General features: G+C 36.5%; 1 protein-coding gene across 3 annotated transcripts in view; it reads right to left on the reverse strand.

Annotated features, from left to right (window-relative positions):
• The window catches only part of arfgef1 (ADP-ribosylation factor guanine nucleotide-exchange factor 1 (brefeldin A-inhibited)), a 185,590-nt gene that overhangs the window by 88,042 nt on the left and 81,104 nt on the right, over positions 1-16,444 (reverse strand). For 2 of the 3 annotated variants that reach the window (XM_059982409.1, XM_059982428.1), the window contains 8 exons: positions 15,063-15,336; positions 11,990-12,100; positions 10,169-10,276; positions 9,108-9,286; positions 7,417-7,550; positions 4,278-4,512; positions 2,015-2,114; positions 1,781-1,920 (listed from right to left, as the gene is read on the reverse strand). In XM_059982409.1, the coding sequence (XP_059838392.1) occupies positions 1,781-1,920; positions 2,015-2,114; positions 4,278-4,512; positions 7,417-7,550; positions 9,108-9,286; positions 10,169-10,276; positions 11,990-12,100; positions 15,063-15,336 (1,281 nt within the window). The remainder of the gene's footprint in view (positions 1-1,780; positions 1,921-2,014; positions 2,115-4,277; positions 4,513-7,416; positions 7,551-9,107; positions 9,287-10,168; positions 10,277-11,989; positions 12,101-15,062; positions 15,337-16,444) is intronic. The other variant, XM_059982419.1, reaches the window with a different exon arrangement.

Consider the following 16,444-nt stretch of genomic DNA (forward strand, 5'->3'; position numbering starts at 1 on the left):
TTTACATTCTGTAATTCTCCAACATGCTGAAATCCTCCAAAATTATCAAACTCAGGCTTAACTTTTTAAACATCTCTTTGCTAATCTAGAGCTCCAGCTCAAACTAACTCAACAGTTGCCAAAAATCTCCTAAGCCAATTTATCATGCAAATTTTTGCTCTTTGCTCAGTTTTTATATGGTGTCAGTCTTGGTTTATTGGTAGCGTGTTTACCTTTGAAACAGAAGTTTACTTTATACACATAAAAGAGGATGAGGTTTTTCTATGGTAAGGTTTACACAGATCTTAGAGACTGTTAAAAAGCTGGCACAACACCGTCGGTTGAGCAGCATATACTGTACTATAATGTTCTATGTTCTATGAAAGCGTAGGTGGGATGTCAGACTTGGAATAAAGTGAAAATGACCAAAATAATTCTCAGCATTGCTGATTTATGAGATAAGTATTTCCAATAAAATAAATGATATTATCTCCCACTTTTTTTTCTGAATAAACTGCCAAACAATTAAACTGATGGGATCTCATCTCAAAAAATAAAATAAACCGACATCCAAAATATGCTTAGTCTTGAACTGAATGCAAAGTCCAAGATTTCCGAGTCTTTGGAGCAGACATTGAACCCACAACCTTCTGACTTGTTGAAAATTCTATCAACCACTTGATCTAGGAATAATGGTGCATAGTTCCCTGAAGGTGGAATCTCATGTGAATAGGGTGGTGAAGAAAGCTTTTGGTATGTGGGCCTTTATAAATCAGAGCATTGAGTATAGGAGTTGGGATGTAATGTTAAAATTGAAAAAGGCATTGGTAAGGCCAAATTTGGAGTATTGTGTACAGTTCCCGTCACCAAAAAGATGTCAACAAAATAGAGAGAGTACAGTGGACATTTACTAGAATGTTACCTGGGTTTCAGCACCTAAGTTACAGAGAAAGGTTGAACAAGTTAGGTCTTTATTCTTTGGAGCAAAGAAGGTTGAGGGGGGACTTGATAGAGGTATTTAAAATTATGAGGGGGATAGATAGAGTTGACATGGATAGGCATTTTCCATTGAGAGTAGGGGAGATTCAAACAAGAGGACATGGGGTGAGAGTTAGGGGGCAAAAGTTTAGGGGTAACACAAGGGGGAATTTCTTTACCCAGAGAGTGGTAGCTATGTGGAATGAGCTTCCAGTAGAAGTGGTAGAGGCAAGCTCAATATTGTCATTTAAAGTAAAATTGGATAGGTATATGGACAGGAAAGGAATGGAGGGTTATGGGCTGAATACAGGTAGGTGGGACTAGGTGAGAGTAAGCGTTCGGCACAGACTAGAAGGGCCGAAATGGCCTGCTTCCGTGCTGTAATGGTTATAATGGTTAACTATGTCACAGATGATACTTCCTTCAAAGCAGCGAAAACATCCATTTATATTTCTTATATTACAACACTAACGGTACTTCAAAAGTAACTAAACGGTTTTAAAGTTCTCAATGATATTCAAAGGTGCTGAAGGCAGGTATAAATGCCAAGTTTCTCTCTTTTCCTTCAATAATGTTGGAGAGATTAGCAATACAGGTTCAAGCCAAATACATGCTAACTAGAATGATGAAAAAAATCCTTTCACTTTACAGAAAGAACCACATCTTTCAAGGTGACTGTTAAGTTCAGATATGCTTGCATATACAGTAGATACCAACTATCCCAAATGAGATATCACAAGAGTGCAGAGTTGAGCAGAGCCAATTCTTGTATCTTACATATTGCCATGCAATTGTAATCAATTTCTCTGTACACTTCTATTACCTGAACAGGGGTCATTCCCAGTTCATGACCAGCTCGTCCTTGGGCTATTTTAGACAAGTCATTAACCAATCTTTCGAAGATGTTTGCAGCATTTAAGTCACAATCATAATTTACATAAATGTCCACCACACTTTGCGCATCTGCAAATTGAAATGATATAAATTTACAAAATTAGAAAGTTCATGTTAAATTTCTTAATATCAAAGACCTGAAAAGTATAACTAAAAATCTTACCTGCACATATTCTGGTCAGAGTTTGTATTACCATCCATTTATGATCAAATGAACTTGTAGAAGTTTCCAATATATAAAGAAATATTTCTCTGAAGAATACCTAAATCAAAACATGTAAAAAAAATGTCAATATGCTGCAATTTTGACATCAAATAAAATGCCAGTTAAAATTTTGATGACTTTCATACACTTAAGAACAGTAATATTTAAGCTAAAAATGTGAAAATAACCTCAAAGTATTTACATAGTACAATGCAAGCCTGGATCCTCTATACATAAACTAGTCTTCATTTCAAAAGCAGGGAGGGAGAGGGAGGAGGACGGAAAATTAGTTGGTCTTGGCCATTCTTATTTACATAATGCAAGCCACTTTTGCTGTCATTTGGTTGAGGTCTCTTATGACCATTAAGACATAGGAGCAGAATTGATCCCCTAGTGGGCTCAACCACAAGCTGCTCCATAAAGCTACCTCGGAGGCTCCACAAATTCTTTCTCTTGGAATCCAGCATCAATTTGATTTTCCCAATCTATCTACATATTGAGATTCCCCATGTCTAATGTAACACTGCTTTTTTAACATGCTTTTTCTATGTCCCGTTGTAATTTGTAGCCCACATCTTGGCTACTGTTTGGAAGCCTGCAAATAACTCCCATCAGAGTCTTTTTAACCCTTGTAGTTTTTTAACTCTACCCAAAAGGATTCTCCATCTTCCAATCCTCTTTCATCTCTTCTTAAAGATTTGATTTCATTATTTACCAGCAGAGCCACTCCTCCTCTTGTGCTTACCTACCTGTCCTTTCGATAAATTGTGTGTTCTTGGTCATGAAACTCACAACCACAATCGTCTTTCAGCCATGACTATGTGATACCCACAATGGTATACCTGCTAATCTCTAAAGGCACAAGATCATCTACCTTATTTTGTAGACTGTCTGTATTCAAATACTGTATAACACCTTCAGTCCTATATTTGTCACCCCTTTTAATTTTGCCTGTTTGACACTGCAACCCATCCCACTGACTGCAATTTTGCTCTATCATCTGCTTGTAAACCAATGTCCCTATCCTCAGCCCTATCACTCCATTCCCCATCTAAATTAGTTTAACCCTCCCCAACAGCTCTAGCAAAACTGCTTGTAAGATATTGGTTTCCCTCGGGTTCAGGTGCTGCCTGTCTCTTTTGTACAGGTCATACCTTCCCCAGAAGTGATCTTAATGATCCAGAAAACTAGTCACCTGCTCTAGCTCCTTAACCATGCATTCATCTGACAAATTATCCTATTCTTGCCCCCTCTGACGCATAGCACATGCAGCAATCCAGAGACAGTTAGCCTGGAGGTCCTGCTTTTCAGCTTGCTACCTAGCTCTCTAAATTTTCTTTTTAGGATCTCCTCTCATCCTTCCTATATCATTGATACCAATATGTACCAAGACATCTGGCTGCTCCATCTTCCCCTTTGGAATTTCGATCTGGGACATGTCTGACCCTAGCACCTCTGAGACTACATACCATCTGGGTCTCTCTATCGTATCCACAGACTCTCTTATCTACTCCGCCAGCTACAGAATCTCCTATCACGTTTGCATTCCTCCTCTGTTCCTTTCCCTTCTGAGCCACAGTGTCAGAGGTACAGTCACTGCAGCTTGTCTTAGTCGAACCCCCCATCTAAAAGTATCCAAAATGAGGGGGAATTTATTGAGAGGAACAGCTACAGGGGTACTCTGTTCTGGCTGCCTATTTCCCTTCCCTCTCCTGACAGTCAATCATTCAGGGGTCTCCTGCAACTTAAGGGTAACTATTTCCCTGTAGCTCCAATCTATCATCGCCCCAGTTTCCCTTATGGGCTGTGGGTCATCGAGTTGCAGCTCCAGTTCTTTAACATGTTCTCTGAGGACCCAAGCTTGGTGCACCTGGTGCAGACGTGGTTATCCAGGATGCTGGAGGTCTCCCAGGATTTCCACATCCCACACACAGACCAAAACACAACCCATAGAGTCATTCTTACTGCCTTACTTATACCATAACAAATAAAGAATGAGCAATGAAGGAGAAACTAATATTTGTATTCAATACCCAGACAAAATTCAATGAATCAAACAATTTCAATCTCTTTTAGAAATCAAAATTTCTATTTTGGTCAATTTCAAAATAGACCAAAGATTTAATTACATCATATATTCATTCTTCACGGGTTTGCCTTGGTATTTTTTGTTCATAAAAATATTATTAAACATTATAGAAATCTAAAATTAATATTTTACCTCAATCTGCATTTTCAGGTGAGTCTTGAAGTTTGACAAGAGAGTGAGGAAGATGGAAAGTGACAATTCAAATACTTCTGGTACAGAAGACACACCATTTTTTGACAAGGCTACACAAAGATATTGCTTAATTGCATTGATGAACATCTCATTTGTTCGAAAGATTGGTCCGGCATTTTGTAAAATTGACAGAAGTAACTGTAGTGAAAGGATCTTTGACCTCAATTCATGAGACCTAGAAGGGAAAAAAGTAACATTGAAATTTAGAAAATCTTCTGAAAAGCAAAGAATGAAAACAAAAATCTCTTCAATTTGTATTAATTGGCATAGTTGGTAAATCAAACTTTTCATTATAACTTATTTTTGAAAAAACAATTTGAATGCCATTCATAAATGAGATGAAAGTTGAGGTTTGGAGATATGTTCCAAAATAAATTAACACTGTAAAGGACTTTCTTGTTTACAGTAAATATAATTCAATCCTTTCTTCATAGAAAATCCTGGTTACATGCTCAAACTTATGATTGGTACCACTTAAGATTTTATTTACTTATTTTCACATGCTATTTCTCTCTTCAGTTTCGATGTTGATCATAACAAAAGGTGATTTATACCAATTCATGTTTACTGTATCCAGGTGATATGTTGGCAATTGGAGACTCCCCTGGATCCATCCATATGGGATCTACATGCCACCTAAAAGTTTGACGCGCTGTTTTCAGCATTTTTATTCCATTTATACGGAAACAGTATCAGAAAGAGGAACAGTTTTCTAGGTAATGGTTATGAAAGGGGTAAGTGGAGCGTAAGAGGACAATGGCAGCTAACGGCGACTTCCTTGCTTGCATCTTTGGAAGCAGCTCTATTTCTATTTTCTATTTTTAATATCTCTATTTTTCTCTTTCTGGGTTCTTTTGAAGATCCTGACCTGGAGTTACATGCTGACTTCAGTTCTTCCTGGGAATGGGACCCGCTCTCAGGGTCTCTCGAATGGCAGCTACTTGATATGCCAAGTACGCAGCCTAGAAGACTTGAGAGCCGTCAGGGTTCCGGGATTTCGTGGTTCTAGAGGTGGGCAGACTCGAGGTCGATTGGTGTGTCATGAGAGACAGAGGATCAAAAGCAGCTAGCTGGCTGCTGGCTATGTGCCCAGACCTCAGAGTAAGTGATGCAACAGACTTTTAACGTTGTAAATCAGCGAATGGTTTGGTATGTCTCCCTTCTCGCTGTGAAATGGGGCCACGTCTTTTTCCCTTATTAGGGAGAGAGAGCCTGTGGTATGTTGGGACACTGGATGAATGAATAGCCTTTGGGGTACTGCAAGCCTGTGTCTTTATTAACGCTTTGCTGCAGACTTGAGTGCTCAGTGGGGGGGGTGCCAATGCTTTCTGCTGAAGGTGGGGGGAATCATTTGGGGTTCTAACATTTAACTATCCTTCGTTCTTTGGGGCACTCCTCCATTTTCATGGATGGTTGCAAAGAAGAAGAATTTCAGGATGTATATTATATACATCTCTTGGACATTTTAATGTACCTTTGAAACCTTTGAAATGTCCATTTCAGTGACTAAAAGCTCAAAATAATGGCTTGGCCCTGACATTCAGTCCTACATTACCAAGCTGAACAACAGTTATTTTTGCCTAAATTTCAGTGTGCCTAGAAAAAATGTAAAACAATGCAGCTAATACCAATTGACCTGTCATATTCAAGCAGTTATTAGACCATCTTAGTCCTGTGTCTAAATTTACTTCAAATATTCATTCAAACTTCCATCAACCTCAACTACACTTCTCAATGTAGTACAACATTCCATACTCTTCTCCCCCCACATCCTCCCAACACACACATTCCTAGCAATTAGCAACAACAGTGAGCAAAATTGTTCAATGATGCCATGGAATCTGCATGCATCTAGAAAACATGGCAGGTAGCAATGGAGATATTCAAACCTGGCAAGCTCAACAAAAACTCACAAAGAAGGTCAAGAGGCTATAATCACTCTTGTCCACAAACTATAATCTGTTGGAATATAACACCTTTGGAAAAACTAAGCTTTTTGTTGAGCCATAAATCCTCAAAGTAACAGGACTTTGGGCAAAAACAATGACAATGAACAGACTTTGGGCATGTACATGATACATCAAGCCTGGTTTCCAGAAGCAAGACTACTATAGATCATCACTAGGGTTGAAACCTAGACTGAAGACATTCTGCAGATGCAAGAACTTTTGTGTTGCTGGGTTAAAACTCGATGCTAACACTCAAAGCTCAGGTCTTGCTCCCAAATCACTACAACTTGTATGGATGACACAAAGCAAAAAGAAGTTGTGTCTACTTCAGGATCTCACTAAGCTCAACCTGTTTCCTCAACACTGACTGCCATGAGACTTATCACCTTTACATGGAGAGGAACTTACCTTGGCCACACAAGTAGCCACCTTGGAGTCCAACTGGAACAAGTACCTAGAGATCATGGAAGAATATTTCAGGAAGTAGAAGCTTAAATCAAATACCCAAAAAACAGCTACTGCTTTTCATCTTGAGAACAAAAGGACCAAACACACCCTAAAGGAAATGGTGACCCACTCTGAATGACACTGAAACAACATCAGCCTTCACAAACCAGCAAGTAAAACATAAATATATTGGTTGACTAAACACTGCTTCACCAGTAAGGGCTTCCACAAGTCAGGCAACAGATGCTGGATGATGCTTTTACTATTCGCTAACAAATACTGGATTCTGTATCTCTATCTTTAGGAAACTTTAAATGGCACTACCAAACATGAATGAGGATTTGCACGTTTCTAATTATAAGATTATAAACATGAAATCAGATTTAGGAATTTTGAAAGAATTCCAAGAAGAAATTGCCAAGTATAATGAAGAATTATACCATAACTGGCTGCCTATTATCTTAAGGCAAAGAAGAGTTAGACATTTGATTCTATTGAATCTTCTTGTACAATATGTGCAGGTGACTATTTTCTGATCAAAAAATATAATACAAGTAACTGACTGAGAAAGTACATTTATGAAGGTCAAGCTGATATAAATTCAACTGTTAAAATTAGTTGAAAACATATTTCAAATTTGCTTTTTGTTACAAACACAAATCATTTCCATGCTCTGCACTTACTTTGGATCAGGGGGACCATCAGAAAGTGGTTTCATGGAGAGCTTACATAATGATCTGAAGACCAAAAAAGCATCTTTCTGTAGAATATGAGAGAACTTAGCACTAGAAGGACCTCCTGGGGTGATTCCACATTCCTAAAAACAAAGCCAAATCATTGTAGTATTATACCATTTATTCAGCAAAGCTTTTTTGCTCCAAAACTTCATAAATATATTTATTAGAATATTTGAGAAATTTGGAAATATTGTAATTAACTTTCAAACATTTTATATTTTATTTAAACAAATTACATGACTGACTGTTAGAAATTATCTATGAAATATATAACAAAACTGAAACATTTTTGTATGGATTTAAGCATCACAAGATTATTTCCTTTCATGTGAGATCAGTAACAAATTAAAGAGAAAACTAATCTTCATTTAATATAGTCAAGCAAAGGATAAACAATTCATCTAGCTATTATGAACATTATGGAGCAGTTGCCACTTTTAACATATTATCTGGAGATTAGCAAAGCAATCACCGTACGTTAACATATTTAAGTTAGCGGTGTTTAATTCACCTCTGCCCATTCCAAAGTAGATAAAATATTAACCATCTCTGAATTCTGCAAATAGCTGCCAAAACAAAATGTATTACAATATACTTCATGAAACAGATATATTGATATTTGTACAATTTTTATATTTTAGAGAAGATAAAACTGAGTAAATAACTAATGCTTGTTCAATTGTTAGATATCTAATGTTAAATAGAATGGTGTCTCCTCATTTACAGACTGATGCTTGCTTTGATAAATTGTGTATTTATTTGCCAGTGATGAGGATTCCACACAGATGTGATATTCAATTTAGTAATAGGACAATTGCATGGGTTCTCTGTTCAATTATTGAATTATTACAGTGTTTATCTAACCATTCACTCACAGAGAATTTAAAGTCTGCTTAAAAAGATGAACCAGATTGTGGTCTAAAAATCAGAAACAATAATGCAGGGAACTTGATGTTGATTGATCTAGCCCTACTCCTTATCTTTTATAAATATCATTATGTTTAAAACAAAACCCAGCGAATATTGAAAGACCTGGACAGAGTGGATGTGGAGAAGATGTTTCCTATAGTGGGAGAGTCTCAGAATCAGAGGACAACCTCAGAATATAGGGACATCCATTTCAAACACAGATAAAGAGGAATTTACTTAGCCAGAGGGTAGCGAATTTGTGGAATTCATTGCCACAAATGGCTGTTCAGGACAAGTCATTGAGTATATTTAAAGCAAAGGTTGATAGGTTCATGGTTAGTAAGGATGCCAAAGGTTACAGGGAGAAGGTAGGAAAATGGGGCAGAGAGGGATAATAAAACAGCCATAATGGAATGAAAGAACAGAATTGATGTTCTGCTCCCATGTCTTAATAGTCTTATTTGAAAGTTCTTTATAAGAATTGATAAGTGCAATTTGAGAAGAATATATAATGAATTTTACGAGGGCTGATTGATAAGTTTGTAGCCTAATGTAGAAGGAGATGAATTATACAGCTCTTGTTCTACTAGAAATAATAGTTATCCAGAAGATTTTAGCCATCAGCTTATTTAGTACCCAATAACCTCTAAATGTCAACTGTAAAGGTTAATAGCAACAAAACTGAAATAATTATAAGGGGTAACTCATTTTTTAAAATTTGTTATCACCTGAGTATCACTGGATGAAACTGACAATCTGTCATCAGGCAGAGATGGAGCATATGACATGGAGATTGGTGTCCCTGGAATTCCATTGGAATGAACGCTGTCTGCTTCATTGACTACTGGTGCTTCTTCATCTATGATGCCAGAATTATTTTCAGAACAACTTGGTTTCTCTTCCAAATCTGGAGGATAATGTCATAATTAAAAACTTTACAAAATTATGCTTTTCAAAATTGTCTCATGTGCATACTACTTTGAAGAAAAGACATGTCAGTAAAAGCAATCAGTAATAGGTTAATCTACAAATAATAATAATAAATTATCAACAATGTATACAACTTCAAAAACAGCTCCAATACTAGAGACTTTAAAACAGCATTTAAAACACTTCACAGAATTATTACCAAAAAAATTTGACACTGAGCCACATAAAGAGAAATGAGAGCAGATAGCTAAAAGCTTGCATAAAGTAAAAGGAGGTTTTAAGGAGTGCTTTGAAGGAGCAAAGTAGTAGGGGTTAAAAGTATTGAGGTCCTTATAGCTTTTTGTTGCTAAAGGAATGAACACCAAAAACGGAGCAACAGATTACTGGATGATTAAAAGGCTAAAATTGGAGAACTGAGCCATCTCAAAGGGTTACTGAGAAAAGGAGGAGATAATACAGTTGGGGAAGGGTCAAGGCCATGAAAGGTTTTGAAAACAAATCTAGCAATTTCAAATGCTAGGCATTATTTAACTGGAATCCCTGATAGTTCAGCATGCCCATGAGTGAACAAGGTTTGGGGGACATTACAAATAACATCGGCAGTGGTGTTTTAAATGACTACCAGTTTTTGGAGAACATAGTGAGGCAGCCCATCTAGGATTGTTTTGGAATATATTAATTTAACAGTAATATGGGTATAAACAAACTGAAACCTATTTAGTGAAGTACAGCAATTCCAAGTTCATGGTTTGATAGTACTTCGCCTACCACTCAGATCCATGGACGAGTTTCAGGCTCAGATTATTTTTATTGTATTATTTGAAGGAGGGGTAGGAAAAACTGGCACTGCCTCACCCACCTTCAATTGAACTTTTTACTGGCCAATCACAGCAGCACTGAGGATGGTAGTGGGGAGGTCCAAATCCCACATCGTTCCATCCTCCTAGATGCGTAGTAGGGAGAGGTCCTTTAAAAGGGAAGAAGAAAATAGGAGTAGGGAGTGGGATTGGGGGTGGAAATCAAAAATAAAGTAAACAAAAATTATTTGGCTAATTATGACTGAAATCCTTTTAACTATAATAGAAGATCTTGAAAGAGACAAATTTAAGAAAATCACATTTATAATCTAGCTTACATTAACTTCTAAAACAGGTTATAAGAATATAAAGTTTCTGCTCATGATATCCCAAACCTGTCGATATTCCATTCCAGTTAAAATCGATTATGCTCCAAAAAATTTAACAGGAATGACAGGAATTCACAATTAGCAAATAAAAGAAACTGAAAGACTTTTAAAAACATATGCCATTGTCTGCTAGGAGGTTTATATTGGGTTTTGATATCTTCATTCTCCAGAATGTACATGGTCCAAAAAAATAACTGATAATGAATGAAACACAATGGTCAGTGGGTTGCTGCTCCATCTCCTACCAAAGTAAACCTGTTGTAGGGTTTTGACCCAAAACTCTCCCTTCTCCCCCAACCACAGACACTGTTCAATACACTGAGAACCCCCAACATATTGCTTCTTGAAGCACAAGTACAGTTAAGACACATTCGATAGTGGCATCTTCAAAGAAATAATGGAAACTACTAGATATTGGCACAAAATTACCTTGCGCAGCCTAAAATAATTAAAAAGATTTTTCATTTGTTAATAAGATCTGAGGTAAGAGAATATCTTCAAATACATTCCAACAGGCATAAGGTACTTTCCTTAAAATTAATCACTGCAAATTATGCAGAGTTGATCTGGGCTTTTTAAATTAATCATGTTTAAGGGTGATTCAGATAAACTTGCATAAAAAGAGTACTGTGCTTTCTTATAACATTATTTGATTTTCCTGAAAGCATCTTGATAGTTTGGTCTTCAGGTTAGTTTTATTTTTAAGAAATATTGTAAGCTGCACTGTTGCTTCAGTGATGGGTAAGAGAATAAATGATTTTATGATACACCATTTGACCAAACAGACCAGCTTATGACAGGTTTATAGATTTCTTAAGGGTGTTCAATAGTGTGTTTCAAATTATCATTGCATTCACAATGGAAAGAAATAGTTTTTAAAATCAATAGAAGTAAAACTAATTTAACATTCTTGAGTTGTCATAAGCAATAATTACAGTATATTTTTAAATTTAAACTTATTTTTATCAATTTAATCAATTCTATAGAGAATTCTCTACTCTTCAATAAATAAATAATTTATGTCATTCAGAATGAGCATCAGATACACTGTCTTTATTGTAATGTGCCATTCACAACATTAAATAATGGCAATTTCTGAACTTGCAGAATAATCCTTCCCTCAAACATCACCTGACAGTTTTGCAAAACATCAGATCTTTTGCCTTGGATCTTAATGGGCCTATTTTAAACCATATTACAATATTAAATTGAGTGTATTTTGCCAATTATTGTCACCTGTGAGCTGACATCAATTTGTCTTACCAGAGATCCTAAACATTCAATTAGTATATTTAAGAATTATATAAATATTTGAATTTAGCTTATATAAAACCAATCATGGCCATTAACTTTAGTTTTTAATAGCTGAACTGCCAGAAAGGGGGGGGGGGGGGGGAATTAAAAGATGAATCCATTAAAGAAATTTAACGAAAATGTCATGTTCATGTGTTACAAAGCATGAGAATAAACTAAGAGATGAAATGAATACACTACCTCCAACTGTGGTCACCAATTCTTGTAGAATGTTCTGTACAATTTCCTGTACATTATCCTCAAATTCAAGACCCTCCCCATGACTGCTGCCTGCAATCCCTTTTTCAAAACCTTGTACAAGGACAGAATATAAAAGATGCTCAGAACAACATGAAATAAATAAAAAAAACAAGCATGAATCAAACTAACTTTACTTCAAATAAAGCAAAATGAAACTTTGAAAATAATCCTTCCAATACAAAACCCTTCTTGTACATGCCTTCGGAAGTGTGCTACTATGTCCTCAAAAGGAAACTGAAATATTGGTTTGATTACATGCAATTACAACCAGTTATCATGGTTTGTCAAAGCGTCTAACACCTAGGCAACTGTGGTATCTGCTCTTCTTCAATTTAAAACCAACTGATTTTCAAATGCATTAAGATGTAAATTTGTTTTTTTCGTTAGCCACTAAATTAAACATTCAAACTAATGAACACTATTTTTAATTAGCCAACAAAACATTCTGATTTTTGGGCAGCAGTGAACAAGTGGTATAAGCTCAAATGCTCAGAAATTTTTATTGGCCTACTGTGTGGAGCTTAGGACTAGCAAGAAGCCACTTAGCAGACATTCCTCCATGAAGGCACTGAGAACTATGTAAACAGGGTGAGCAAAATATCACTTCAACCAAATTGAAGAATCTTTACACACTAACTGTCTAAGTTAAGAGTATTTAATCTAAAATATATACAAAACAGAAAGTGGGAAAGACAGATGGATTAAAAGGCATAATAATGACAGAAAAAAAACTTTTAAAAGCATTAATATTTAAAATATGAAGATGTATATGAAGAAATAATTCAATACAGTTATTAATTGCAGGTTTCATGGATTGTTTGGAAGTAGTTATCACATCAAGAATACTTACACTTTTATTGGACAAGCTCTGTTTGGTGTTAAGTGCCACAATATTAAATACTTTACAGATTCGTAAACACATACTGTATAATTGGAGGAGACAGGTAGGAAAAAAGTTCAGAGACTTACTTATTTCTTGTTTATCAGATACAAGCAATAGGATTTGCAGCAGGATTTATCCCTCAATAACACCATACCAATATGTTTTTCATTATTCCTACTTCATAACTTACACTAGTGCTTTAAGCCAAACTTCATATACTCATTTAATTTTAATAAAATTTCTAACAACCAATGAAGTTATTGTATGAAAATGATTCAAAAATAATTCCAATAATTAGAAAAATAATTTCTAATCTAAGACATGCTAATTTCTATAAATGTATGGTGGAGAGTATTCTGACTGGCGGCATCACAGCTGGGTATGTAACCTTCAATGCACTGGATTGTAAGAGAGCACAGAGTGTTACAGACTCTGCAATTTCCATCATGGGCATAAACACTTCCGATCATCGGGGACATCTTCAAGAGGTAGTACCTCAAGGAGGTGACATCCATCATGAAGGACCCACACCATCTGGGACATGCCATCTTCTCATCAGCGAGGAGTTACAAGAGCCTGAAGACTACTCTCAATGTTTCAGGAACAGTTTCTATCCCTCTGCCATTAGATTTCTGAATGGTCCATGAACACTACCTTGCTATTCCTCTTTTGGAACTATTTATTTAGTTATAGCTTATAATCTTTTTTATGTCGTGCACTGAATTGCTGTAACAAAACAAGTCAGAGATAATAAATGTGATTCTGATTCTAAAGTCAGTGTTCACTTCTATTAAAAATGGACAAGAAATCATCTATGTTTAAGTCAATAACCAGGTCACTCACATCAATCTGACAAAAGCTATGTTAGAATGATCAAAAAATTACTGCAGAGTCAAAAGAATAGCATGGATACAGTCTTGAGTCCCTCCATTAGCCATGTCCACTAATTCTACATTGGTGTAATCCTATTATTTACTTTCCCTATATTCTTTGCAATGCCCCCAAATTTAACATTCACTGACACAATTAACCTATCACTAGCTGGAGCCAGAGCTTCTCTGCATCAAGAGGAAGCCATATAACCATATAACAATCACAGCACGGAAAAAGGCCATCTTGGCCCTCCTAGTCCGTGCCGAACCCTTAATCTCACCTAGTCCCACCTACCCGCACTCAGCCCATAACCCTCCACTCCTTTCCTGTCCATATACCTATCCAATTTTACCTTAAACGACACAACTGAACTGGCCTCTACTACTTCTACAGGAAGCTCATTCCACACAGCTATCACTCTTTGAGTAAAGAAATACCCCCTCGTGTTTCCCTTAAACTTCTGCCCCTTAACTCTCAAATCATGTCCTCTAGTTTGAATCTCCCCTACTCTCAATGGAAACAGCCTGTTCACGTCAACTCTATCTGTCCCTCTCAAAATTTTAAATACCTCGATCAAATCCCCCCTCAACCTTCTACACTCCAATGAGCAACCTTTCTCTGTAACTTAATTGCTGAAACCCAGGTAACATCCTAGTAAATTGTCACTGCACTCTCTCTAATTTATTGATATCTTTCCTATAATTCGGTGACCAGAACTGCACACAATATTCCAAATTTGGCCTTACCAATGCCTTGTACAACTTTAGCATTACATCCCAACTTCTGTACTCAATGCTTTGATTTATAAAGGCCAGCGTTCCAAAAGCCCTCTTGACCACCCTATCTACATGAGACTCCACTTTCAGGGAACTATGCACAGTTATTCCTAGCATTTTTCAATATTGTACTATATAGATTCATATAGTGTAACTATATTGAACTGCATAGAATAACAATGAAAAATGAAAAACACATTTGGACATTTCTCTTAATGTGGGCTGCCAGCAATCTGTTACTGACAACAGAAGGAAAAGAACTGTAGATAAATAAGTAATCACATGTTCAATAAAGCTCAATTCCTGAAAGGGAATATTGGGATAGTCTAATACTAAGGTAAATTAATTTTAAAAAACAATATAGTTTAATCTCACAGTATACAATTAAGGTAAAAATAAAATCAATAACTGCTTGATTTTTAAACAAGTACACTTTTAAGCCTCAAAATCTATAAATGAGATTACATGCAAACATATTTACTTTTTGCTGCAGTGGCTTGGTCAACTTCCGTTTGTTCATTTTCTGCATTACAAATGTCAGTTCCATTTTCTGGCTCTGCATCTTCCTGAATAGGTTTATCAACCTCATTGATATGGTCTGATTCTATTTCAGGTATTTGAGCCAGCTCAAGGACTGGCTGCTCCTCAAGTCGACTCAGTTGTGGGGATTCAGGTTCATACTGGTTCACAGGAGCCTGCTGGAGGTGATGCTGTTGCCGAAGTCTCTCCTTTTCCATTTGTTTCACTTCCTGCAGCTGAATGCACAAAGACAGGGTTTAAGATGAAACTGGAACTTGTGGTTAAGGAACTTAATCACAAATTAGCTTTTTCGAGGTCAAACAAGAATGGGATATTTGGGGAAAAGTTTTGAAGATCTGAAGGGAAGGGATCATTGAGATTGCAGAAGGAACTGTTGAGCGTAACACTTCAAACAGTAACCATGGAGTAAAAGAAAAGAACAATACACAAGAAGGTGGAATTGTGGAGATTGTGGAACAGCAGTTTAGTTAGTAAAGGATCAAGGAAACAGAAAGTGATATGGTTGTGTTTGGAAAGTGCATCAGTGAGACAGAACAAAAGCACAGAAAAATGCTGGATCATGACAGATATAGAAAGCCTGAAGAGAGATTGCCAGAGCAGGTATAATGGAGAGATAACACTGGTCATCAATGAAGTGGTCACACCTGTCACAGTACCTAAACAATCCCAAGCAAAGTACCAAATGGAACCACATGCCACTCAGTATTCAAACGTAACTACAGCACCTCCAGCAATGTCCTTTCCCTGGCCCTCATATGATCTCTGTAGTCCTAACAAAATCCGTCCTCCCACACCCTTCAGCAATACATGCACATGGAGTCAACTACTCAAACACAGCCAAGACCTAATTCTGTCCTTCCATAACCCAATGTCAGTTTCTCCACTACTCAAGTATTGTTTTGAAATATGGATCTTATTTTATTCAAGTCACAAATGCTTCACTCAAGTAGTGGAGGAAAATACTGTCGAGTTGTGGAGTTGGAAGAAGTTAGGAATCATCATGGATGAGGCAATGAATGTCTCTGATTAAGGCAATGAGATTTATAAATCTGGGAGGTTGGGTGACTGGATAGCCAATATAAATCAGTAAAGAAAGGGATGTTGGATGAGTAAGATCAGGTAAAAAGTTTTGAATGATGCCAAATTACTGGAAGAACAGGAAACTGTTAAATAGCAGTCTTGGAATGAAAAAGATCATTTATTTTTAAGCAGTAATCCTATACATTCCTGAAACTGAACTTCAGAGTCTATATCTTTGCCCCTTCTTCCTGGTCCAGTTATCATGTACACATTTAAAAAGATTTTTGGTTAGAAAAAAAATTA

This window comes from Hypanus sabinus, chromosome 1 (assembly GCF_030144855.1).
Source record: "Hypanus sabinus isolate sHypSab1 chromosome 1, sHypSab1.hap1, whole genome shotgun sequence".
NCBI classification, from domain to species: Eukaryota; Metazoa; Chordata; class Chondrichthyes; order Myliobatiformes; family Dasyatidae; genus Hypanus; species Hypanus sabinus.